The 26,242-nt window shown below is 38.5% G+C and overlaps 1 protein-coding gene across 9 annotated transcripts in view; it reads right to left on the reverse strand.

The window, feature by feature from the left end:
* HEPH (hephaestin) overlaps window positions 1–8,270 on the reverse strand; it is a 146,075-nt gene extending 137,805 nt beyond the window's left edge. For 3 of the 9 annotated variants that reach the window (XM_061410293.1, XM_061410292.1, XM_061410289.1), the window contains exons 1-2: window positions 6,640–6,927; window positions 185–390 (exon numbers count right to left, since the gene is read on the reverse strand). In XM_061410293.1, the coding sequence (XP_061266277.1) occupies window positions 185–390; window positions 6,640–6,669 (236 nt within the window). In that variant the 5' untranslated portion in view covers window positions 6,670–6,927. Of the gene's footprint in view, window positions 1–184; window positions 391–6,639; window positions 6,931–8,221 lie in introns of those variants that run through there. The other 6 variants (XM_061410290.1, XM_061410296.1, XM_061410295.1 and 3 more) reach the window with 6 other exon arrangements.
* Between the last annotated feature and the right edge of the window lie 17,972 nt (window positions 8,271–26,242).

The raw sequence follows: 26,242 nt of genomic DNA on the forward strand, positions 1-26,242 counted from the left end.
ATGAGATACTTCCTCCTGGGTCAATTAGTTGTTTCTCAGGAAATGCACCGCTGGGATTATGGCCCAGAGAGATCTGGAGCTGACTGCAACCACACCCTGGGAAAAGGTCCTCAAGAGCTACCTACTGACCTCAAGGGTGCCCCTCCCTAACTCCATCTCTAATTTCACAAGAGATTAAACCTACATGTCACTTTCCAGAGGCTGGTTCGTGATGATATTCCTTCCCTTAGGAGCATAGTTCCACCGCACATCCTGGATCCCCAGGTAGTAGACTCTAGTAGTCCCATCAGTCAGTTGGGGCCACAGAGGTTGCATGAACAGCAGAGCCCAGAGGAGATGGCCTGACTCCATGGCCCACGTTACTCTGGGAAACAGGCAAATGAATAACTTCTGGTAAGGAAGAAAGAGAACAAAAGGACTTTGAATGTGTCTGGAAAAGTAGAGGCAAGACCTAGACTGAGTGACTGAGAACATAAAAACTGACTAGCCTAGAATCTCTGCCTTACCTGATTCCTTTCAACAAGTGTTCAAGGATCTCTACATATTGGACTTTGGAAGGAAAAGTTAAAAAGTCACTTGTACTGACTTTTTTAAGGTATCACTTTCTTCAGAAGAGAATTATGAGTTCATTTTCTTCAGCAGTGTAAAAAGAAGAGTATACTCTGGCCCTCAAATTAGGAAACAAGCATCAGTAGCCTAATTGAGTCACTGTTACTCACTCAGTACCCAAGTGAAGTCACTAATTCTCCCTGTGTCTCTATTTTCATCATTATCACTTTCCATCCCCTATAAACTGTGTTTAAAAATAAATGAGAATTCAGCAAAAATCATTTGCTATAACGTTCATAGATGCAAACTGGAAACAGCCAACATGCCCACAACATTATAATGGATGAGTAAATTGTATTTTATTTATATAATGAAATTCTGTATAGCAATAGTAATGAGCAAACTAACACTACATGAAAATATAGATGCCTCTCACTAATATAATACTGCAGAAAGAAACCAGACATAGAAGTACATATTATATGATTTCATTTATGTAAAGTACAAAATAGGCAAAGCCAATCTATGCTGTTAGAAGCTAGGATAATGTTTGCCCTTAAGGTAGGGATCACTGGCTGGTAGGGAAGAAGAAGAAGGCTTTTAGGTAATGTTCTGTTTCTCAATTTAACTATTGATTACGTGGATGTGTTCAGTCTATGAAAATACACCGAGCTGTGAACTTAGCACATTTATCAGAAGAAATATTCTTTGCTGTTTCTTTGCAATGCACAAATCCATTTCATGTGTCCAATCTTGACTCAGAGTTAGAACTAAGCCTCTAGTCTCTCATTCTGATACATCAACAAGGCAGTTAGACTTCTTGGGGCTGATATGAAGCACTCAGTCATACCATACACAGACACAGTCAATCCAAGAAACACAATCAACATAAAATATACACAAATATACATACACTTGCATATACATAGACACATGCAGTCTTATCTAAAAGCAGAGACACACACACTTGCATCCACATTAGTTCCACAGTGTCACATAGAGCCTTAGTCACTGTCATAATAATAATAATAATAATAACCTATAATGGAAAAAATCTGAAAAAGAATATATATATTTCTGAATCACTTTGGTATATACCAGAAATTAACACAATATTGAAAATCAACTATACTTCAGTTTAAAATAATAACAGTCAATATTTATAATGTGTGTATACGTCAGACATTGTTCAAAATGTTTTACAGAATAAATCATTCAATCCTCACAATAGTACTATGAAGCAAATATCTTTATTATCCCCATATTATTAGAAAGAAGAACTATAAAACAGAGATATGAGGTAATTTGTCAAAGTTCCCATAGTTAACAATTAGCAGAGTTGGCTTGTGTGGTAAAGGGAGTATGTGTTCAGTGTTTATGTTTTTCTTTTTCTGAAGTATAAGTAATTGACAACATTATATTAGTTTCATGTTAATTACCATGCTATACTACTTTTCACAAAATATATTTGCACATGCACAGAGAACATTTGCAGGCATATCTTGCTTTATTATGCTTCACTTTAATTTACTTCACAGACATCATGTTTTTTACAAACTGAAGATTTGTGGCGGTTCTGCATTGTCAGGTGATGTTTAGCACTTTTTAGCAATAATATTTTAAAATTGATATACATACATTTTTAAAGACATAATGCTATTATACACTTAATTGACTACAGTATAGCATAAACATGACTTTTATATGCACTAAAAAATAAAAAAAAAAGTGTGAAGATTTATTACAACATGAACTTTACTGCAGAAGTTTGGAACTGAACCTGCAATATCTCCAAGGTATGCTTGTATGTGTTTATAGCTATTGCCATATCTGAGAATACCCCATATACTCTGAAATAAGCATGTAGTTATGTCGTTATGATCACTTCTAGAGAGACACATATATATTTATATAGGCAAAGATACATCTAATGAGTATCATTCATGATGATGATAATAATGATGGTAACAATCATTCATAGAGAAACTACAAAAAACATGATGTTCAGTTTTTACATAAATTATTTCACTAAATCCTCAACCTAACCACATGATATTAGGGATTTTAATTGAAAACAGAAAGTAAAAATATGCACAGAGTCACATGTGGATAGGAAATGCCCAGATATTTATTTAGCTTGATTGATAAATAGAACTATGGACCTCTCTAAAAATTCTCAAACCCTTCCACACAAAGCAGTGGCCCAAGTGTGAAACCCTCAGTTTTCATATGACATTTGTAAGAAGCCCTTGATATGGGGGAGAACCTGCCTTCCCTGGAGAATCCCATGGACAGAGGAGCCTGGCGGGCCATGGTCCATGGGGTTGCAGGGAGTCGGACATGACTGAAGTGACTAAGCACATTGTCTTGGATTCTTCTAAAACCTGGCTTTCCTGCAGACCAATTGTGTAGACTTGGGTAATACTTAGGCACTCTGAACCGGTTTTCTTATCTATAAAATATATCTAATACTATAAGCTTTGGAGAAGTAAATTAGAAAACTTACATGAAAAGGCCCCAGGACAATTAGTGTTTAGAATATAACAAACTATAACTGTTGGTTTCCTTCCTCTTCTTTCTCCCTCCTGGTGACAGTTCATTAACTTATCTTTACTGTCTCCCACACATCATATATTTCAACTCTAAGGGCTAACTTAAATCTTATCTGCTCCAGAAGGCCCCCTGTAGCCTCTTCATATCACTGTCTTCTGAAAAACTACTTACTCTAAATAGCATAAAATGGCATGAAGTCAGACTTTTTATTATTATTACTTTTGTCTCATAAGCTGCCTCATGAACTGTCTTTATTTACCAGCTTGGACTATAAATCCCTTGAGAGTGGATGTAGTATCTTAGAAGTCTTTGTGTATCTATTGAAAGATACTTTGATGGGAGCCCTGCAGTTACATTTTACATTGAAGACACAGGCTTTGGAATCAGACTACCTAAACAAACCCTGGCTTCACTTTTCCTAGCTGTGTGACTTGATAAATTGCTTTACTTCTCTGGCCCTTGTGTTTTCATCTTAAATGGAATTAATATTATTTACTACTTCTCAGGGTAGTTCTGAGGATTAAATGAAACAAGATCTTTAAGTGAATAGAACACAAATAAATATTTAAGTGCACCAGTAAAAGACCAAAAGGCTTTAGTGGCTATGATTATTACAGATAAGGAAATAGATTTAAAAACGAAAATTGCCAGGCTCACAAAGCTTTAACGTTTTATGGATATCCATAACACAAACACATTCATAAGTTCCTATATACAATAATACATTGTAAGCATACAGGCACATGTATATGGCTGAGATTAGTTTCTTTGGAAGCAAAATGATATAATGAAAAGAACCAGAACTTTTGAATCAGATAAACTCACGTTTGAGTACTGTTTTCAAATGTGTTTGAAAGAAATAGATAGGGACTTAGTAAGTATCTGATAAATATAATTTCTCATTTCCTCTAGTCACTAACTTCCTATTTCATTCCCAAAGATGCATTTGTTGTTGCTATTACTATTGTTATTTTTAAATTAAGTTTGTTATTATAAAACAAAAGAAAGGGAGAACCCATAAGATTCTTTTAGAATCATTTGTATATTTCATAGTAAAATTGAAAGACTCTAGACTCAGAAATGGAGAAGGTAGTGGCACCCCACTCCAGTACTCTTGCCTGGAAAATCTCATGGACGGAGGAGCCTGGTAGGCTGCAGGGGTCGCTGAGGGTTGGACGTGACTGAGCGACTTCACTTTCACTTTTCACTTTCATGCATTGGAGAAGGAAATGGCAACCCACTCCAATGTTCTTGCCTGGAGAATCCCAGGGACGGGGGAGCCTGGTGGGCTGCCGTCTATGGGGTCACACAGACTCAGACACGACTGAAGTGACTTAGCAGCAGCAGCAGCAGACTCAGAAAAAATAGATTCTAATTCTGTAATCATCATTTACTAGTTGTATAACATGGAACAAGTCACTTAGTTTCTTGAACCTGAGTTTTCTCATCTCTTAAATGGAGATAATCTCTGGTTTGGCCTCCTGATTAGTTTGCTATGAAAATCAAATGAGATGAAGGATTTGGAAGCCCTACATAAATTATTCATTTGGGGAGGGCTATTTTTAATCAGTTGAGCCCACAGGAGGAGATCTTATAGAAAGGCCAGACTGAGGAGGAAAAATAAAAGGGAAAGGTAAAAGGGGAAAGGGGAAATGAAATAATATGAGGAAGAATCCTGGAGGAAAGTTAAAAAGGAGGACAGAAGGAAGAGGTGGTCAAAGGAGGGGAGGGAGAAAGAGAAAGAATATCTGGGATACTTTGAATTAGACATAATTTAGTTAATATACACTGAGACTAGGCAAACCTTACTTTCCTGTCATCCCAATGTTACCTGGGCCTGGTCCCCTTTATCCACAATTTGCATCACTGTTTTCCCTAGAATTTTCAAGTTGTTCCTTTAATGTGATAATACTCTTTTCTCTCTGAGTTGGAGTATAATGGCCTGGACAAGCTTATCCTGGACAAAGGATCACTCAACTGAACACAGAAATGCTGAGCTGTCCTAGAGGTTTTGTCTCCAATTTCAGAAGTCTTATTAACAGAACCCTCTATCAAGACTGACCTTTTGGTCTTCCACTTTCTTAATGTTTTTGTGGCTTTTTCTCCACCTTGTGACTCAAAACAGGGGATTTCCTCACCTTTAGGCGGTATGGGGCTTTTTTTTACTAGAAGGGAAAATCAAGAGAGTGTTGAGAGCCTCAAAAGATTCCATATAGCACAAGTACAATTTATATTATTTTTAATCATTATCATTATATTCTACTATGTCAGAAGTGGAGAAATTGAGGCCCAGTTGGAGAGACTCTAAGTCTCTAAGTCCTAAGAGCTAGTACTAGAACTTAAGATCCTTTAGCCTGACAATCATGTATATCATCACTGTGCTTTTCCTGGGACAATATGATTTCACTACATATGTGCATTTATATTAGGGGGGTTTCTTTATGTCCTCATACCCTAGTTGTGGTATAATAGAAAGTATACTGATATGAAACTATAAGACCTGGGTTGAATTTTTTTTTTTTTTTTTTTTTTGCCTATAATAGCTATGTAACTTTCAACAAGTCAATTTCACTTATTTTGCCTCAGTTTTCTCATCCAAAATTATGGATAATATTTCACAAATTGTTTTGAGGATCAAACAAAATAATGGATGCATAAGCCCCTTTCAAAGGGCTTAGAATACAATAAATGATTAGTAAAAGTCTTAATGCATTAATGGATTCATACATCCATAAAAACTTCTAGAAACTATACTTTTTCAACCCCTTGACATGACATATAGAAAATGGACCAGAGAGATAAAGGGGTTTGCTTAAAGCCAAGCAACCAGTTTACTGGCAAGGCCAGAATTTAAGCCCATATTTTCTAAAACATTTCTTCTACTTAGGCACTAAGTGTGAGAAACAATTTAGATTTTAAGCTGATAGCTTAGTTCAGCTATCATTTACTGCCTTGCTCTGTGCCAATCTGGATCTAAAGTATGAAAGTTAAGTGATTGTTTTTAAGTGTTCCATCAGTCCATGGGGTCGCGAAGAGTCGGACACGACTGAGCAACTTCACTTTCACTTTTCACTTCCATGCACTGGAGAAGGAAATGGCAACCCACTCCAGTGTTCTTGCCTGGAGAATCCCAGGGATGGGGGAGCCTGGTGGGCTGCTGTCTATGGGGTCGCACAGTGTCGGACACGACTGAAGTGACTTAGCAGCAGCAGCATCACCTCAATAAACCCCACAAACTGAGACCAAGAAATGAGCATACTATTTTAACAGGAAAATTAACTACTCTCTACAACTCCAGGATCATCTCTGAAACAGCTGAGCAATGTCCCTGGCCATTTTGATGAGAGGAACAAAGAGAGCATATTTTACATTTTAACTTTCCTGCACATTCAGCCGTGCTTCCTTCTTCTCAACCACTGACTTTCTCTCCCTGTGGGCCCAGGATTTCTCTAAACCAAGCTGAATAAAAGTTTTCTTTTTTGTTTTGTGTTTCAAAGAGAAGGAGGTAGGGTTTAGAAAGGGGCGGAGGAAGCTTACCTTTGCTGGAGAAAATCCTTCCATATTCATGTCAGCGGCCTACTGAGGCTAAACTGCAGACCCCAGCATGAGTCTGCCAGCCCTGCTCAGTTAGTATCCTGGGTTACAAGGCCTTTCTCATAAACAAAGTCCAGGGCTCCAATTGGCTGGTTTTACTGGGGAGGAGTGAATGGAGGCTGGGGCAGTTCTGGTTGCCCTCTTTTCCAGAAACTAATCTACTGGAATGTCTTGTTCCAGACCTGGATTGGTACAAAACCCGGTATGGTTCTTTAACCATGTCCGGGTGTTTTCCAAATCCCGGTTAGGATTTCCGGAGGAATTACAAGAGGCTGGGTTGCACTTCTGTTATCTCAGCTTGCTGATTGCTATTTGCTGAGAGGGAGGAGGAAATGCACTGTCAGTGAAGCTAGTGAAACTTCATAGAAAGATTCCAATACCCCCCTTTAAGAAATAGGTCCCACTGCAAGGGTTATGAGATGTAAGAAGAGCTCCCATCCCCAACACTTTCTCTTGTTGTGAAGCACAGTTATCAGCCCTGCTATTATTCTGAGACCATGGTTGCTTGATAATAGAGAAAAATAAAACTGGTAATAAAGAGCTTTTTACATGCTAGTCCCTATGTTAACCACTTTACATGCATTCTCACTTAAAATTCACAATTATTCTATGAAACGAATATGCTAATTCATATTTTACAACTGAAGAAAAGCAGACTCTGAGAGGGAAAGTAACCGTTCAAAGTTACACCGTTAATAAGAGGGGGGAATTGTAGTAGGTCTGTCTAGTCTCTTAGTCACTACACTACCACACTCTGCTACTTAATGGAGAAACCCAGAAAGCCCTTTTGCAATGAGGGAAGTGACTTCACAATAATTGAGTGCCTGCTGTCCACCAGTCACTGCTAGATTTTTTAAAAAATGTACATTAACTCTGCCACTGCCATTTTTAGCAGCTCCCTGAGTGAACTCCCAGGGTCATATTACTCAAATTTTTCATTGTGGAGACTGGATGCAGCTAGTAGATAGCTTGGATTAACATAGATCAGCATCCTAAAACCTAGGAACACCCAGAAGAATTGGAAATATTAAATTTTTTAAAATGGAACTAAAAAATATCAAAATGGGTCCCAAAATCTCTGAGTGAAGCTGGAGTCTGAATTTGTTTAAAAGCAAAGGCCATCTTTGTTCTTGCTAGAAAGAGAGGGTAGTGAAAAATCACTAGCCTGAGTCAAGTGACCCAAGTTCCTTCCCTGGCTTGCTCTTGAAGCAATCATCTATGTGGTCTTGGTATAGGACTTCCTCTTCTTTGGGCCTAAGCCTTTCCATTTGTACATTGAGGGCCTTAAACTAGATATAGACCCTCTTAGCCCTATAAATTTACATATCTAGGATTCCATGAAGAAACCACATTCTTGATATTAAGAGTAGAAGAAAAAGAGGTTTTAAACATGCAAAGTGTAAGAAAAGAGTGGGTGCAGAGTAATTCATAGAGAACTCCATGTCTTTTTGGGAAGGACTACATCTACCCTCAGCTATAGGAAGGAAACAGGTATGATGGCAGTTCCACCATCTAGTATCCTTACTTGTGATGAGGTGATCTTGACTAGGAGCAGGTGCTGTTCCCCAGGCAGTCTTGACACATTATTTTTTTCTCTCTCGAATTTAAAGTATCTGGAGCAGGGTCCAGGGAGGAGGAGTTTCAAAGACTGAGGCAGTGGGGCAAAGTCTGGGTCATAAAACACTGGAGGTGCTTAAAGGTGCCTATACACTTAGGAGCTATCCCTACAGACTGCATCTCAGGCTAAGGCAAGTAGAAGCACCAGTAGGGAGAAGGGAGGAACCACCATTTATTCAGCTCCTTTAGAGATGATCAAGGGAAGCTAGATCAGGTAACAGCAGGCCCTAGGACTATCTGCCTCTTCCCCCACTTAGCACAAATGTAGACCTTGAAGCTGGAGGTGGGAAGGTGGATATCAAATCCATTAAGCTGGGATCCAAGTCCAGGCTTTAAGGCATTTATGAGAGGGAGGGGTAGGGATAAGACCTGTGTTCTGACTCACAAATGATAACAACAAACAGATCTTTTAGATATGCTTGAGTCAACACAGTGAAGGCTGCAGGAAGCCAACTAGGCCATATTTCTGTGCCTATATTATTCATTCAGCAGTTCACTGAAAGGGCACCCAATACCAACGTATGCAAATCCTGGGCATATTTTTAGTGCCTTTCCTCAAGGATCACCTTAAAAAGGTTTAAGTTGATACCTATAGACCAGGAATTGGTAAACTATTTCAGTAAAACTCTAGTTTGTAAATAATTTATGTGCAAAACATATAGTCACTTTCTCTCATAACTATTAAAATAGGCCATTATAGTACATTGGGTATATCTGTATACCAATAAAAGCTAATTTACAAAAACAAGCAGCAGACCAAATTTGGCCCATGAGTTGCAGTTTGAATCCCCTGCAATATACAAATTTACAATATGAAAACATTATTAAGAGTGTAGAAGTGAAGTGAAGTGAAGTGAAGTCACTCAGTCGTGTTCAACTCTTTGTGACCCCATGGACTGTAGCTATCAGGTTCCTCCATCCATGGGATTTTCCAGGCAAGAGTGCTGGAGTGGATTGTCATTTCCTTCTCCAGTAAGAGTGTAGAAACTAGATTTAAATCCCAATTCTGACACTTTCTGATTCTGTAACCTTGGAAAAGTCATCTAAGTCTTCTAAACTTCAATTTTGTGTTTCCAAAATGGAGACAATGGCATCTATTTCATAAGGTTGTTATGAGGACTGAAATAAAAACTTCAGTTCAGTTCAGTAGCTCAGTCATGTCTGATGTTTTTTGACCCCATGGACTGCAGCACCCCAGAGTTCCCTGTCTATCATCAACTCCCAGATCTTGCTCAAACTCATGTCCATCGAGCCAGTGATGCCATCCAACCATCAGATCCTCTGTCGTCTCCTTCTCCTTCTGCCTTCAATCTTTTCCAACATCAGGGTCTTTTCCAGTGAGTCAGTTCTTCACATCAGGTGGCCAAAGTACTGGAGCTTCAGCTTCAGCCTCAGTCCCTCCAATGAATATTCAGAAGTGATTTCATTTAGGGACTGACTGGTTTGATTTTTTGCAGTCCAAGGGACTCTCGTGAGTCTCCTCCAACACCATAGTTCAAAATCATCAATTCCTTGGTGCTTACCTTTCTTTATGGTCCACCTCTCACATCCATACATGACTACTGGAAAAACCATAGCTTTAACTAGACAGACTTTTTTCAGCAAAGTGATGTCTCTGCTTTTTAATATGCTGTCTAGGTTTGTCATAGCTTTTCTTCTAAGGACCAAAGGTCTTTTAATTTCATGGCTGTAGTCACCATCTGCCTTGATATTTGAGCCCAAGAAAAGAAAGTCTATCACTGTTTCCATTGTTTCCCCATCTATTTGCCATGAAGTGATGGGACCAGAGGCCATAATCTTTATTTTTTGAATGGTGAGTTTTAAGCCAGCTTTTTCAGTCTTCTCTTTCACTTTCATCAAGAGGCTCATTAGTTCATCTTTGCTTGCTGCCATAAGGGTGGCAATATTTGAGGGTATTAGCATTTCTCCCTACAATCTTGATTCTAGCTTGTGCTTCATCCAGTCCAGCATTTCGTATGATGTATAATGCATGTACATTAAATAAGCAGAATGACAATATACATCCTTGATGTACTCCTTTCCCAATTTGGAACCAGTCTGTTATTCCACCTCCTGTTCCAGCTGTTGTTTCTTGACCAGCATACAGATTTCTCAGGAGGCAAGCAAGATGGTCCGGTATTCCCATCTCTTGAAGAAATTTCCACAATTTGTTGTGATCCACACAGTCAAAGGCTCTATTGTAGTCAATGAAGCAGAAGTAGATATTCTTCTGGAACTCTCTTGCTTTTTCAATGATCCAGCAGACGTTGGCAATTTTATGTCTGGTTCATCTGCCTTTCTTAAATCCAGCTTGAACATCTGGAATTTCTGTTGAAGCCTAGCTTAGAGAATTTTGCACATTAGAGAATTTTGCACATTACTTTGCTAGCATGTGAGATGAGTGCAATTGTGGGGCAATTTGAACATTCTTTGGCCTTGTCTTTCTTTGGGATGGGAATGAAAAATCACTCTCACTATCCACATCCATTTCATTGACAAATGTTGACACATTTATATCTTAAGTATCTTTTGAATTCACCCACTTTTCTCCATCTCAACTGCCATACCCTTCATCTGAGCCATACTCACCTCTTAAGTGGATCAGTGTAATAATCTCCACATTGTTTTTTTTTTTTTTTAAGAAAATATTTTTATTTTGTATAGGAATATAGCATATAGTTTATTAAAAAATAGTGAATATCATTCCCCATGATATATAGTAAATTATATATTTTATATGTTCTAGTATGTATCTGTTAATCCCATACTCTTAATTTATTCCCTTCCCTCTTTTCCCCCTTGGTAACCATATGTGTGTTTTCTGTCCATAAGTCTGTTTCTAGTTTTGTTTTGTTTTTTTTTTAACTTTGCTTTGTATTGGAGTAGAGGCAATAAACAATGCTGTGACAGTTTCGGATGAACAGCAAAGGGACTTCATCATACGTATACATGTATCCATTCTCCCCCAAACTCCCCTCCCATCCAGGCTACCAAATAACATTGAGCAGAGTTCCATGTGCTATACAGTCGGTCCTTGTTCAGTATCCATTTTATATATAGCAGTGTGTACATATCCATTCTAAACTCCCTACTATGCCTTCCTCCCATTTTTTTCTCTGTGGCAACTATAAGTTCATGCTCTGAGACTGTTTCTGTTTTATAAATAAGTTCATTTGTCTATGTCTTTTTAGATTCCTCACAAAAAAATATCATACAATATTTCTCTTTCCCTGTCTGACTTATTTCACTCAGTATGGCAATGTCTAGGTCCATCCATGTTGCTGCAAATAGTATTATTTCATTCTTTTTAATAGCTGAGTAATATTCCATTGTGTATATGTACCACATCTTTATACATCCCTCTGTCAATGGGCATTTAGGTTGCTTCCATTTCTTCACTACTGTAAACAGAGTTGCAGTGAATATTTGGTTGCATGTATCCTTTCAGACCATGTTTTTCTCAGGTATGTGCCCAGTAGAGGGGTTGCAGGGTCATATGGTAGCTCTATTTTCAGTTTTTTAAGGCACCTCCATACTGTTCTTCATAGTAGCTATACCAATTTACATTCCCATGCACAGTTTAGGAGGGTTCCCTTCTGTCACCACCCTCTTCAACATTTATTGTTTGTGGATATTTTATGATAGCCATTTTGCCTTATGTGAGGTGATTTATCTCATTGTAGTTTTGATTTGCTGTTCTCTAATAACCAGCAATATTAAATGTCCTTTCATGTGCCTCTTGGCCATCTGTATGTCTAATTTGGATAAATGTCTATTCAAGTCTTCTGCCCATTTTCTTATTGGGTTGTTTATTTTCATGATGTTAAGCCTTTTGAGCTGTTTGGAAATGTGGGGGATTATTCCCTTATTGGTCACATCATTTGCAGATATTTTCTCCCAATCTGTGGGTTATCTTTTCATTTTGTTTATTGTTTTCTTTGCTTTACAAATGCTTTTGAGTTTAAGTAGGCATCATTTATTTATTTTTATTTACATTATTCTGGGAGACAGATCAAAAAGTATGTTGCTGCAATTTATGTCTGAGAAGATTCTGCCTATGTTCCCCTCTAGGAGTTTTATAGTGTCTAGTGTCACATTTAGGTCTTTAATCCAAGTTAAGCCTATTTTTGTGTATGATGCTAAAGAATGATCTAGTTGAATTTTTACATGTAGCTGTCCAATTTTCCCAGCACCATTTGTTGAAGAAATTGTCTTTCCATCATTGTGTATTCTAGCCTTCTTTGTTGTAGATTCATTAGCCATATATGTGTGTGTCGTTATTTCTGAGCTTTCCATCCTGTTCCATTGATCTATATTTCTATTTTTTTTTTTTTTTGCCAGTATCATACTTTTTTGAAGACTGTAGCTTTGTAATATAGTATGAAGTCAGGGAACCTGATTCCTCCAGCTCTGTTTTTCTTTCTTAAGATTGCTTTGGCTATTCAGGGTCTTTTGTATCTCCATACAGATTTTAAGCTTTTTTGTTTTAGTTCTGTGAATAATATCATGATAATTTGATAGAATCTGTAGATTGCCTTCAGTAGTATAGTCATTTTGACAATATTGATTCTTTCAATCCAAAAACATGGTGTATCTTTCCATCTACTTGTGTTAATGATTTCTTTCATCAGTGTCTTGTAGATTTTGAAGTACAGGTCTTTTGTCTCCTTAAGTAGGTATATTCCTAGATATTTTATTCTTTTTTATGGGATGATAAATGTGATTGTTTCTTGAATTTCTCTCTGATCTTTCATTGATAGCATATAGAAATGAAACATATTTCTGTGTATTAATTTTGTAACCTGCAACTTTACCAAATTCATTGATGAGCTCCCTATTAGTTGTTTGGCCTGAGGTGACCCAGCCCTGGAGTCTACAGGATCTATGGCAGGGCTGATGGCGAACTCCAGGAGTGCTCATATCAATGGGTACTTCCTAGAACTGCTGCTGCCAGTGCCTTTGTCCCTGTTGTGAGCGACTGACACCCGCAACTTCTGCAAGAGACCTTGCAACACTAGCAGGTGGGTCTAGTTAAGTCTCCTGTCAGGTCACTGCTCCTTTCCTCTAGGGCTTGGTGCACAACAAATTTTATGTGTGCCTTCTAAGAAAGGAGTCTCTGTTTCCCCTAGTCCTGTGGAAGTCCTCTAGTTAAATCCCACTGGCCTTCAGATTCCCTGGGGGTTTTAGTCCCTTTGCCAGATCCCCAGGCTGGGAAGCCTGATGTGGGGCTCAGAACCTTCACAACAGTAGAAGAACTTACGTGATATTATTGTTCTCCAATTTGTGGGTCACACACCCGGTAAGTATGGGATTTGATTTTATCATGATTGTGCCCCTCCTATCATCTCACTGGGGCTTCTCCATTGTATTTGCATACAGGGTACCTTTTTTGGTGGGTTCCAGTGTCTTCTTGTCAATGATTGTTCAGCAGTTAGTTGTGGTTTCAGTTAGTTGTGATTTTTGTGCCCTCACAGGAGGAGGTTAGCATATGTCTTTTTACTCTGCCATCTTGAACCAGTCTCAGAACTCAAATAATTCAGATCTTAGCATGCTAGATCCCACAGCAGCTGCTTTTTGTCTTCATTCTTTCTTCCCAAAATCTGCTTTTCAAACAACAGTCAAAGCTATTTTGTACAAAGCGCAAATGTATATTTCCCCCTTAACATCCTCTAGCAGAGCTTGCCTTATTGATTGAAATTACAGAGATTAACAGGGCTCTTGGGCAAGGATAACATTCAAACTGCTGAAATATTATTCTCTGAAATCATCCCATCCTCATACAATATTATAAAGTAATTATCCTCTAATCAAAATTAATTAATTAATTAAACAAAAACTGGTGAAATGTTCCTTGTGTGTGTTGGTATGTGTGCATGCACACACATACAGAAATATATTCAATATCATTAAGTAGAAGGTAAGGTACAGAAGAATGAACATTTTGTGTTTGCTTCATTCACACACACATACTTCTATGTATATACTTTTTTATGAGAATAAGGAATTTTTATTCTGGATATCATCACAAAGACATTTTTAATGGTGGTTTCCACTAGAGAGAGTGACATAGTTGGGGAATAGTGTGACTTTCATTTTTTATTTTGAACTGTTTGAATTTTCAAACTTCATACATTATTTTTTTAAACAGTTCAGTTCAGTCACTCAGTCGTGTCCAACTCTTTGCAAATCCATGGACTGCAGCATGCCAGGCTTCTCTGTCCATCACAAACTCCCAGAGCTTGCTCAAACTCATGTCCATTGAGTCAGTGAGTTTTTTAAAAGATTATCTAGAAAGTACATATAAACTGACTTTTGTTTCTTTTTTGTGTTTCTGTGCATAAGAAACATATAACTATTATATTGAGAAAAATTAATGACTTCTCATTTTCTCTAGGATAAATGTCAAACTTTTTAACATGACCTATATAGTCCTTTGTTGGAGAAGGCAATGGCACCGCACTCCAGTACTCTTGCCTGAAAAATCCATGGACCGAGGAGCCTGGTAGGCTGCAGTCCATGGAGTCGCTAAGAGTCAGACACGACTGAAGGACTTCACTTTCACTTTTTACTTTCATGCATTGGAGAAAAAAATGGCAACCCACTCCAGTGTTCTTGCCTGGAGAATCCCAGGGATGGGGAAGCCTGGTGGGCTGCCATCTATGGGGTTGCACAGAGTCAGACATGACTGAAGTGACTTAGCAGCAGCAGCAGCATACAGTCCTCTGTGATCTGGCTCCTCCTAATCTTTCTAGCTCACTGTTTGCCCTTTCTCACCTCATACTCTATGCTTCACCCATGCCAGGGTTCTGTCAGTTTGTCAATTTTCCAAGGTACTTTGTGCTTTCTATTACCTCCAGGCTTTATATGTTATTCTACCTGACTGAAATAATCTTCCTTCTATTATTCTTCCCACTCATCTTGTGGGTCTTAGTTTAGAATTTCCTTCTTCCAGGTGGCCTTCTCTGACTTCCTGTGTTTCCCAGTTAGGTGGTTCTGCCATGTGCACCCGATCCACAATGTATATTTAACCACAGTCTTATGAAATTGCTTATTTAACTGCCTGTCTTGACAGCTTATAATGGAAACCCTCTGAGTTCTGGATCACATCTTTCTTGCTTTCCACTGTAACCTCAGAGCCTAGAACATCACTTCATGTAGACTTGGTGCTCAATAAACATTTGCTAGATGAACGAATGATCAACAAAATAATCAATAACATCCTTTGAGCATGGTCAGCAAAATCCCAATAGAAAACAGCTGTTTCCATAACCTTCATTTGAGAAGATGATTCAAATGGGACATTTCCAGTTTTAAGGTTGGCTTCAGTTCAGTTCAGTTCAGTTGCTCAGTCGTGTCCGACTCTTTGCTACCCCATGAATCGCAGAATGCCAGGCCTCCCTGTTGTACTTAATAGCTTCACTGTTTGACCAACAAGTCTGTTTAGAAAAAAGGCCTCTTACTGGATGCTTGGGGCTGGTGCACTGGGACGACCCAGAGGGATGGTATGGGGAGGGAGGAGGGAGGAGGGTTCAGGATGGGGAACACATGTATACCTGTGGTGGATTCATTTTGATATTTGGCAAAACTAATACAATTATGTAAAGTTTAAAAATAAAATAAAATTAATTTTAAAAAAAAGAAAAGAAAGAAAAAAGGCCTCTATGTCTGTCACTGCCAGTCCCTATACTATTCTAATTGACCCATTGTAATCAGCCTGGTCCAGTTACTCTAAGCACCTGAATCCCAAATCCTCTTGGGTGACTTCAGGTTAGATGAATAGAGAGCAAAAAAAGGCCTCAGAAAGTGTTGGGGGTGTTTAATTGCAGATTAGATTGCTTCTCGGAGCTTTCAAAGAAGCTGCATTTACCTATTTTATATTCTGGGTTAGGCAGCCATGTAGACCTTCATTCAAATAAAGAGTTCCTAGCAAAATAAATCAGAAAACTTCTATTTTCTTATGACTTTACAAACTCTGTTTGGATGCCTCCAATGACTACGAACTCACAATCTCCCAAGGCAACTCATTCAACTTTCTGGTTACTTTTTCCTTATTAAATAGTCAAACATTTGCCTTCTTCTATCTTCTGTTTAATGGTTCCTTTTTGTACTGAATTCAGGACTCCTGAGTAAAAATTCTAGTCAATGCCATCTTACTTCCTTCTAACAGCAAAAGAACTAGCTATCTTGTAGAGAATATTTCTTATGTCTTAAAATGAGAGCAAAATAGCTATCATCTCCCTAATCGCCAGGATTGAGTCACATGACTCACATGGCAGGTTACCTTTTCTTTCCTAGTGTTCCTGGTGGTGGAAAGAGATGCAGTTGGCATTGCAGACATAAGTAGCCTGAACGCCAAGCCCAATGTAAAGGAAAACATGTGAGTGTTGTTTAAAAGCAAGTTTACTGAGTTAATTACTAGAATCTCTTATAGTCAAGAATAATGTTCTGCACACAATAAATATCTCTTGGATGGCTGCATAAAGGAATAGTAATACTGGCACATACTGCAAAAAGAATAGAGTAGATTCACCAAAACCTACTGATCTAATGAATACTTAGATTTAAAGTGACTATTCTGACAAAAATAAACAAAGAGATTTTCAGGAAAGTAAATATGTTCCTTCAACTTTTTTAAAAACAAAAGCTTTCTACTGAATATCTTGATCAAGAAAGCAAATATTTTTGTTAGAATTCTCCTGTGAAGCTATCCAGTCCTGGGTCTTTATTTGTTCATAGATTTTATATTACTGATTCAATCTCCTTGCTTGTTTTTAGTTTTCAGATATTCTATTACTTCATGATTCAATTGTGGTAAGTTTTTGTGTTTTTCTAGGAATTTATTAATTTCTTATAAATTATAAAATTAGGTGACATCATTGTTTATAGAAGTCTCTTATGATTGTATTTCTGTGGCATAAGTTATAAAGTCTCCCCTTTCATTTATATTTTTGTTAATTTGAGTTTTCTGTTTTTTTCTTGGTCTACTTCTGGAGAAGGAAATGACAACCCACTCCAGTATTCATGCCTAGAGGGTCCCATGGACAGAGGAGCCTGTAGGCTACAGTCCATGGGGTCGGAAAGAGTCAGACACGACTGAGTGACTTCACTTCAATTCACTTCACTTAAGGTCTAACAATTTTGTTACTCTTTTCATAAAACCAACTCTTGTCAGTTCTTTCTATTGCATTTTTAGTCTCTAATTCATTTATTTTTGCTCTAAATGTCATTATTTCCTTCCTTCTGCTAGGTGAAATAAGCTAGATAGAGAAAGAAAAAGATACTGTATGGTACTCCTTATATGTGGAATATAAAAAATAATAAAATGGTAAATTTCATAGAAACAGAGAACTAAAAGTCTGATTGTTGCCAGGAGCTGAGGGAAAAGAGAAATGGGATTATGTAGGTGAAATGTTCCCCTTCAAAGATCACTGCTTTGTTGTGGCAAAGGGACTTGCATAACTCAATGAACCTATGAACCACACCATACAGGGTTACCCAAGGCAGACCAAACCACCCAACTATTCTGACCATAAGAACTCCATGAACTATATAAAAAGGCAAAAGGATATGACACCAAAAGATGAGCCACACACACACACACCACAGGTGTCAAATATGCTACTTGGAAAGAGTGCAGGACAGTTACTAATAGCTCCAGAAAGAATGAAGTGGCTGGGCCAAAGCAGAAATGATGCTCAGTTATGGATGTGTTGGTGATGAGAGAAAAATTCTATGCTATAAAGAACAATATTGCATAGGAACCTGGAATGTTAGTTCTGTAAATCAAGGTAAATTGGATGTGGTCAAGCAGGAGATGGCAAGAATAACCTAACATCTTAAGAATCAGTGAACTAAAATGGACAGGAATTGCTGAATTTAATACAGATGACCATTATATCTACTACTGTGGGCAAGAATCCCATAGAAGAAATGGAGTAGCCATCATAATCAAGTAATCTAAAATGCAGTACTTGAGTGCAACCTCAAAAACAACAGAATTATCTCTGTTCATTTCCAAGGAAAACCATTCAAGATCACAATAATCCAAGCCTACTCTATGCCCCCAACTACGCATTGCAAAGAAGCTGAAATTGGTCAGTTCTATGAAGACCTACAAGACCTCCTAGGACTAACACCAGGAAAAAAAAAAAAAAAGGTGCCCTATTCATCATAGGGGATTGGAATAAAGAAGGAGGAAGTCAAGAGATACCTGGAATAGCAGGCAAGTTTGGCCTTGGAGTTCAAAATGAAGCAGGACAAAGGCTAACAGAATTCTGCTAAGAGAACACACTTGTCATAGCAAACACTCTTTTTTCAACAACTCAAGAGACAACTTTTTACACGGACATCACCAAATGGTCAACATCGAAATCACATTGATTACATTCTTTGTAGTTGGAGATGGAGAAGCTATATAAAACAAGAAAAAACAAGACCTTGGAGCATACTGTAGTCAGTATGCTCCAGATCATCAGCTCTTTATAGCAAAATTCAGGGTTAGACTAAATAAGGCTTCCCTAGTGACTCAGATGGTAAAGAATCCGCTTGCAATGCAGGAGACACAGGTTCCATCCCTGGGTTGGAAAGATCCCTTGGAGAAGGGAACGGCAACCCATTCCAGTATTCTTGTCTGGAGAATTCCTTGGATAGAGGAGTCTGGCTGGCTATAGTCCAGGGGGTTGCAAAAGTCAGAAATGACTAAGTGACTAAAACACAAAAACTAAAAAAAGCTAGTAAAACCACTAGGTCAGTCAGGTATGACCTAAATCAAATCCTCTATGATTATACAGTGGAGGTGATGAATAGATTCAAGGGATTAGATCTGCAAACTGAGTACCTGAAGAACTATGGACAGGTTTGTAATATTTTACAGGAGGCAGTGAACAAAACCATCCCAAAGAAAAAGAAATGCAAGAAGGCAAAGTAGTTATCAGAGGAGGCTTTACAAGTAGCTGAGGAAAGAAGCAAGCAAAAAGCAAAGGAGAAATGGAAAGGTATGCCCAACTGAATGCAGAGTTCCAAAGAATGGCAAGGAGAGACAAGAAGACCTTCTTCAATGAACAATGCAAAGAAATAGAAGAAAACAACAGAAAGGGAAAGAGTAGAGATCGCCAAGAAAATTAGAGATATCAAAGGAATATTTCATGCAAAGATGGGCACAATAAAGGACAGAAAGAACAAAGACCTAACAGAAGCAGAAGAGATCAAGATGAGAAGTTAAGAATACAAAGAATAACTGTACAAAAAAAATCTTAATGTCCTGGATAAACATGATGGTATGGTCACTCATCTAGAGCCATACATTCTGGAGTCTGAAGTGGGCCTTAGGATGCACTGCTGTTAATGAAGCTAGTGGAGGTCATAAAACTCCAGCAAAGCTAATCAAAATCTTAAAAGATGATACTATTAAGGTGCTTCACTCAGTATGTCAGCAAATTAGGAAAACCTAGCAGTAGCCACAGCCCTGGAAAAGGTCAATATTCACCCAATTACCAAGAAGAGCAGTACTAAAGAATGTTCATACTACCAGACAATTGAACTCATCAGTGGTGCTGGTAAGGTTATGCTAAATATCCTCCAAGCTAGGCTGTAGCAGTAAGTAAACCAAGAACTTCCAGATGTTCAAGCTGGGTTTAGATAAGGCAGAGGAATCAAAGATCAAATTGTCAAATTTGCTGGATCACTGGGCTCCAAAATCACTGCAGATGGTGACTGCAGCCATGAAGTTAAAAGACTCTTACTCCTTAGAAGAAAAGTTATGACCAATCTAGATAGCATATTGAAAAGCAGAGACATTACTTTGCCAACAAATGTCCGTCTAGTCAGGGCTATGGTTTTTCCAGTGGTCATGTATGGATGCGACAGTTGGACTGTGAAGAAAGCTGAGTGCTGAAGAATTGATGCTTTTGAACTGTGGTGTTGGAGAAGACTCTTGAGAGTCCTTTGGACTGCAAGGAGATCCACAGTCCATTTTAAAGGAGATCAGCCCTAGGTGTTCTTTGGAAGGAATGATGCTAAAGCTGAAACTCCACTTCTTTGGCCACCTCATGCGAAGAGTTGACTCATTGGAAAAGACTCTGATGCTGGGAGGGATTGGGGGCAGGAGGAAAAGGGGACAACAGAGGATGAGATGGCTGGATGGCATCACTGACTCGATGGACATGAGTTTGAGTGAACTCCGGGAGATGGTAATGGACAGGGAGGCCTGGCGTGCTGCAATTCATGGGGTCGCAAACAGTCGGACACAACTGAGTGACTGAACTGAACTGAACTGAAGGAAAGCAAGGGAACTCTACAAAAAAAATCTACTTCTGTTTCAAAGCCTTTGACTAAAGGCTAAAGTCTTTGGCTGTATGGATCACAAAAAACTGTGGAAAACTTAAAGATTTGGGAATACCAGACTATTTTACCTGTCTCCTGAGAAACCTGTATACAAGTCAAGAAGTAACAGTTAGAACTTCATATAACTAGTTCAAATGGAACAAATAACTGGTTAAAATTGAGAAAGGAGTACAAGGCTGTTTATTGTAACCCTGCTTGTTTAACTTATATGCAGAGCACATCAGGTGAACTGCCAGGATGGGTAAGTTACAAACTGGAATCAAGATTGCTGGGAGAAATATCAACAACCTTAGGTATGCGGATGATACCACTCTAATAGCAGAAAGTGAAGAGGACCTAAAGAGCTTCTTGATGAGCATGAAAGAAGAGAGTTTAAAAGCCAGCTTAAAACCATATTTAAAAAAAAAAAAAAACTAAGATCATGGCATCCAGTCGCATTCAGTCAGTCAGTTCAGTCACTCAGTCGTGTCCAACTCTTTGCGACCCAATAAATTGCAGCATGCCAGGCCTCCTCCCTATCCATCACCAACTCCCAGAGTTCACTCAAACTCATGTCCATTGACTCGGTGATGCCATCCAGCCATTTCATCCTCTGTCATCCCCTTCTCCCCCTGCCCCCAATCCCTCCCAGCATCAGTCTTTTCCAGTCTCATTACTTCAAGGCAAATAGAAGGGGAAAAGGTGGAGGAGTGACACATTTCCTCTTACTGGCCTCTAAAATCACTGTAGATTGTGACCGCGTCCATGAAATTAGAAGACAGCTGCTTCTTGGCTGGAAAGCTATGAGAAACCTAAACAGTATATTAAAAAAACAAAGGCATCTCTTTGTCAACAAAGGTCCATATAGTCAAAGCTATGGTCTTTCCACTAGTCATGTATGGATGTGAGAGTTGTACCATAAAGAAAGCTGAGTACCAAAAAATTGATTCTTTCAAACTGTGGTGCTGGAGAAGACTCTTGAGAGTCCCTTGAACAGTAAGGAGATGTAACTAGTCAATCCTAAATGAAATCAGTGCTGAATACTCATTGTAAAGACTGATGCTGAAACTGAATCTGCAATACTTTGGTCACCTGATGTGAACAACTGACCCACTGTAAAAGACCTGGATGTTGGGAAAGATTGAGGGCATGAACCCATTGAGTTGGTGATGCCATCCAACCATCTCATCCTCTGTCACCCCCTTCTTCTTTCACCTTCAATCTTTCCCAGCATCAGGATATCTTCAAATGAGTCAGCTCTCCTCATCAGGGGGCCAAAGTATTGGAGTTTTAGCTTCAACATCAATCCTTTCAATGAATATTCAGAACTGATTTTCTTTAAGATGGACTGATTGGATCTCCTTGCAGTCCAAAGGACTCTCAAGAGTCTTCTCCAACACCAGAGTTCAAACGCATTAGTTCTTCAGCGCTCAGCTTTCTTTATAGTCCAACTCTCACATCCATACATGACTAATGGAAAAACCATAGCCTTGACTAGATGGAACTTTGTTGGCAAGTAATGTCTCTGATTTTAATATGCTGTTTAGTTTGGTCATAACTTTTCTTCCAAGGAGCAAGTGTTTTTTAATTTCATGGCTACAGTCACCATATGCAGTGATTTTGGAGGCCCAAAAAATAAATTCTGCCACTGTTTCCACTGTTTCTCCATCTTTTTGCCATGAAGTGATGGGACCAGGTGCCATGATCTTTGTTTTCTGAATGTTGAGCTTTAAGCCAACTTTTTCACTCTCTTCTTTACTTTCATCAAGAGGCTCTTTAGTTCTTCTTCACTTTCTGCCACAAGAGTGGTGTCATCTGCAGATCTGAGGTTATTGATATTTCTCCCAGCAATCTTGATTCCAGCTTGTGTTTCATCCAACTCAGGGTTTCTCATGATGTACTCTGCATATAAGTTAAATAAGCAGAGTGACAATATACAACCTTGACATACTCATTTTCCTATTTGGAAGCAATCTATTGTTCCATGTCCAGTTCTAACTGTTGCTTCCTGACCTGCATACAGATTTCTCAAGAGGCAGGTCAGGTGGTCTGGTATTCCTATCTCTTGAAGAATTTTCCACAGTTTATTGTGATCCACACAGTCAAAGGCTTTGGCATAGTCAATAAAGCAGAAATAGATGTTTATTTCCAGAACTATCTTGCTTTTCCGATGATCCAGTGGATGTTGACAATTTGATCTCTGGCTCCTCCCCCTTTTCTAAAACCAGCTTGAACATCTGGAAGTTCATGGTTCACATATTGCTGAAGCCTGGCTTGGAGAATTTTGAGCATTACTTTACTAGAGTGTGCAAAACAAAAAAAGAAACAATTCTGTTTATCAGCAGATGGAAGCTTCTGGAAGTAAGGTTGAGCCTCTATTATGTGATAGTTTTGAACAACAGAAGAAAATTTATGGAAAAAAGCACCCTGTATTGTGATCTGAAACAGATGAAAATCTTCTCCTTTGCATCTCCTCAGGCTGTTTCCTTGCTGTCAGTATCAAATCTCACCCTGGGATTGCTCTCCAATCCCTACATTCTAGCTGAGCTGCCTTCCAGGGGACTTGCATCCCTGTCTAGGGTGATAGGACACCACAAGGATTGTCTGTGTGATTCTCATTCCATTCAAATCATCAAAGATTAGCTGCTGTGCTCTCCAACAGCCTCAAATGCTTCTCCTCTGTCCCAAACAATTGACATGGTGTGGGGATCTGACCCCTGCTTCATTTACCCCATCCCCTTAGGTGCAGGGCCAGTCCTGATCACTCTCCTCCTCTTTTTCTCTTCCTCCTTTTGTCTTTCTGAGCTTTGTGGGGAACTATATATTCCTTTCTTATGGTCAGGGACTTCTGTCAGCTCTCAGCTGGCGTTCTGCAAGATATTCTGCAAGATGTTCTGTATTTGAAGGTGTATTCCTGATGCCTCTGTGGAGAGAGATGTACTCCACATCCACTTACTCCACTGCCATCTTGTTTCTCCTCTAGCTTACTTTTTGTTTTCAAAATTCTCAGCTAAAAAAAGGAAAACAAAGGAAAAAACAAAGGAAAAGTGTTATAAACTCTAGACACCCTTAGTCATCCATGAGGTATGTGTTTCAGGGACTCTCTAAATTTTAAAGTGATAAATAAACAAGGGAATTTTTTTAGTATTCCTCCACTGATCACCATTCTTAATCACCCATATGCCATGATTATGATTATGTTTCAGTGCCTCATAACACAACTGTAAGTCTGAAATGTATTTTAAAAATGAAAGTTGAAAAGAGCAAGATCATTTCTTTTCTTATGTCTAATAGATCTCTTTTAAACGTATTTTTCTCACCCTTTTCCATCTTCCCTATTTCTTACTCATTCCTCTTTATCCTTAGTTGCATGTTTTTATACCAATTTTTTCCTAACCATCTTGTTTCTTTTTCTTCTTCTTCACACATTTCTATTTTTCTCTCTGTTTTTCAACACTGCTTAATGTCTTAAGCACTCCTTTCTTTTACATATTTTAAAACTCTCTCCGTTTTCTCTCCCTAGCTTCTGTGTGTGTCTCTGCCTTTGTTTCTCTATTCCTCTATTGGTATCTCAGTCTCTGTCTTGCTTTAACTTTTGATGATTTTCTTTTATATACCCTGTGCAAAGTTACTTCAGTCGTGTCTGACTCTTTGTGACCCCATGGACTGTAGCCTGAAAAGGTTCTCTGTTCATGGGATTCTCCAGGTAAGAATACCAGACTGAGTTGCCATTTCCTTCTCCAGGGGGTCTTCCTGACCAAGGGATCAAACCCACGTCTCTTACCTCTGCATTGGCATGCAGGTTTTTACCACTAGTGCCATCCAGGAAGCCCAACTGAGCTCAAATCTCTCAGGTACTAGATTACTCATTAGGAATTGTAATCTAAAATGTTTGACTGTAACTTTTTATTAGTTGGTAGTGTTTGATGATTTACTGTTATTTGTAGTAATTTTAAAGGTAACTTCATTAAAAAATTAGCTTTAGGTTTTTGCAATGTTGGTGACACTTCAAACTGAGTTTCTCTAGCTGTCACAATAGCAAGGAAGGAAATAATTGTCCAGGGTGAACCAAGCCATAGAGTAAGACTGTTTAGAAGATTAAGTAAACACTAAGAAAATAAGATTTTGGACATGTCTGCTTCATTTTCCCTTTTCTATGACATCAAACTGCAGTGAAAATTTAGGTGGCTTAGATTTAGTTCCATCTTTGGCACTAACTATATTCTTGCCTTTATGACCTCAGGACTAATAGTAAGAGCCTTACAATCTCCATCTGATAGTAAAGAATAAAAGTCTCTGGCAATCAGACTCACATCCAGTCTCTTAAGATCAAATGAGTTAATGAATATGAAAGTGTTATGGGAAAGCATAAAGAATTTCATGTGAGAGTTCAAGATTCTTATAACATCTAAGGAAGGGTCTGATCTCATCTTACAAAGGATCTAGGAACCTTACCTATAAAGGCTCACCAACATAAAGACTAAATGAAAGGATTCTGAAATGGGGTCAAGTGTGAACTTGAGATGTTGAACTCTGAGTGTGAAAGCTAAAATTTTCCTTGATGACTGGTTTTGGAGAATTACCTCATGATTAGCAACTGGCTTTCTTAAACTGATATTGGAAAGTAAATAAGCCTTTGCACTTTTTCTTCTTTCCCTCAGATGCATGTCTCTTTCACCATCATCAAAATAGCAATGATTATGCACATTCTTCTTCTTGGTGCCATGTCAAGCCTATTTCAAATATAAGTGCCCTCTGGTGACTTACAGTCTAAGACAAACAACACAACTGAGGGGTTTTAATTGATATTCAAAGATAATAAGAAACAGATGAGAGTGAAAGAAAGTGAAACTGAAGTCTCTCAGTCATGACTGACTCTGTGCCCCATGAACTGTAGCCTACCAGACTTCTCTGTTCATGGGATTTTCCAGGCAAGAATACTGGAGTGGGTTGCCATTTCCTTCTCCAGGAGATCTTCCCGACCCAGGGATTGAACCTGGGTCTCTCACATTGTAGGCAGACGCTTTACCATCTGAGCCACCAGGGAAGTACTCTCATAGATGAGAGTAACTTAGTGAAAAGGACTAGGAGTTCAGATGCCTAGTTTCTAGTTCTGGTACAATTTCTCATTTTCTGTGTGATTTAGGGCCAGTCCTATCATCTTTCTGAACCTTGGTTTTCCCACTGTGAAATAAGGCTAGATTATCTAAGAGCTTCATAAGTCCTAGAGTTTTGTGAGTTAACAATCAGATGAAGCATTTCAGTAAAACTGCTTTTTTCCCTTTCAGGTCGTGATGTCTGCCAATAGTAAAGTTATAATTGAATATTTTTTCCTACAAAATGGAATAGATAAGTTCTTGTTCTACCAATGGAGTCATTCCGTTCCCCATAGGTTCTCCCACTTAACAACAAAAAAGTCTTGAACACAAAAACAAATATGCATAGGGAGAATCTGAAATGTGTAAACAAAGCAGTCTTTCTAAGGACCATGAGACTTGAAGAACACCACAGGACATGATAGTAAATTCTGTGTTTTCTCATTGCCACCTACATATCCTATGAAAGACCCTCCAAAATTCTTCCACCTAGAACCACCAACAATAGACAA

Source organism: Bos javanicus, chromosome X, assembly GCF_032452875.1.
Source record: "Bos javanicus breed banteng chromosome X, ARS-OSU_banteng_1.0, whole genome shotgun sequence".
In the NCBI taxonomy this organism is placed as follows: domain Eukaryota; kingdom Metazoa; phylum Chordata; class Mammalia; order Artiodactyla; family Bovidae; genus Bos; species Bos javanicus.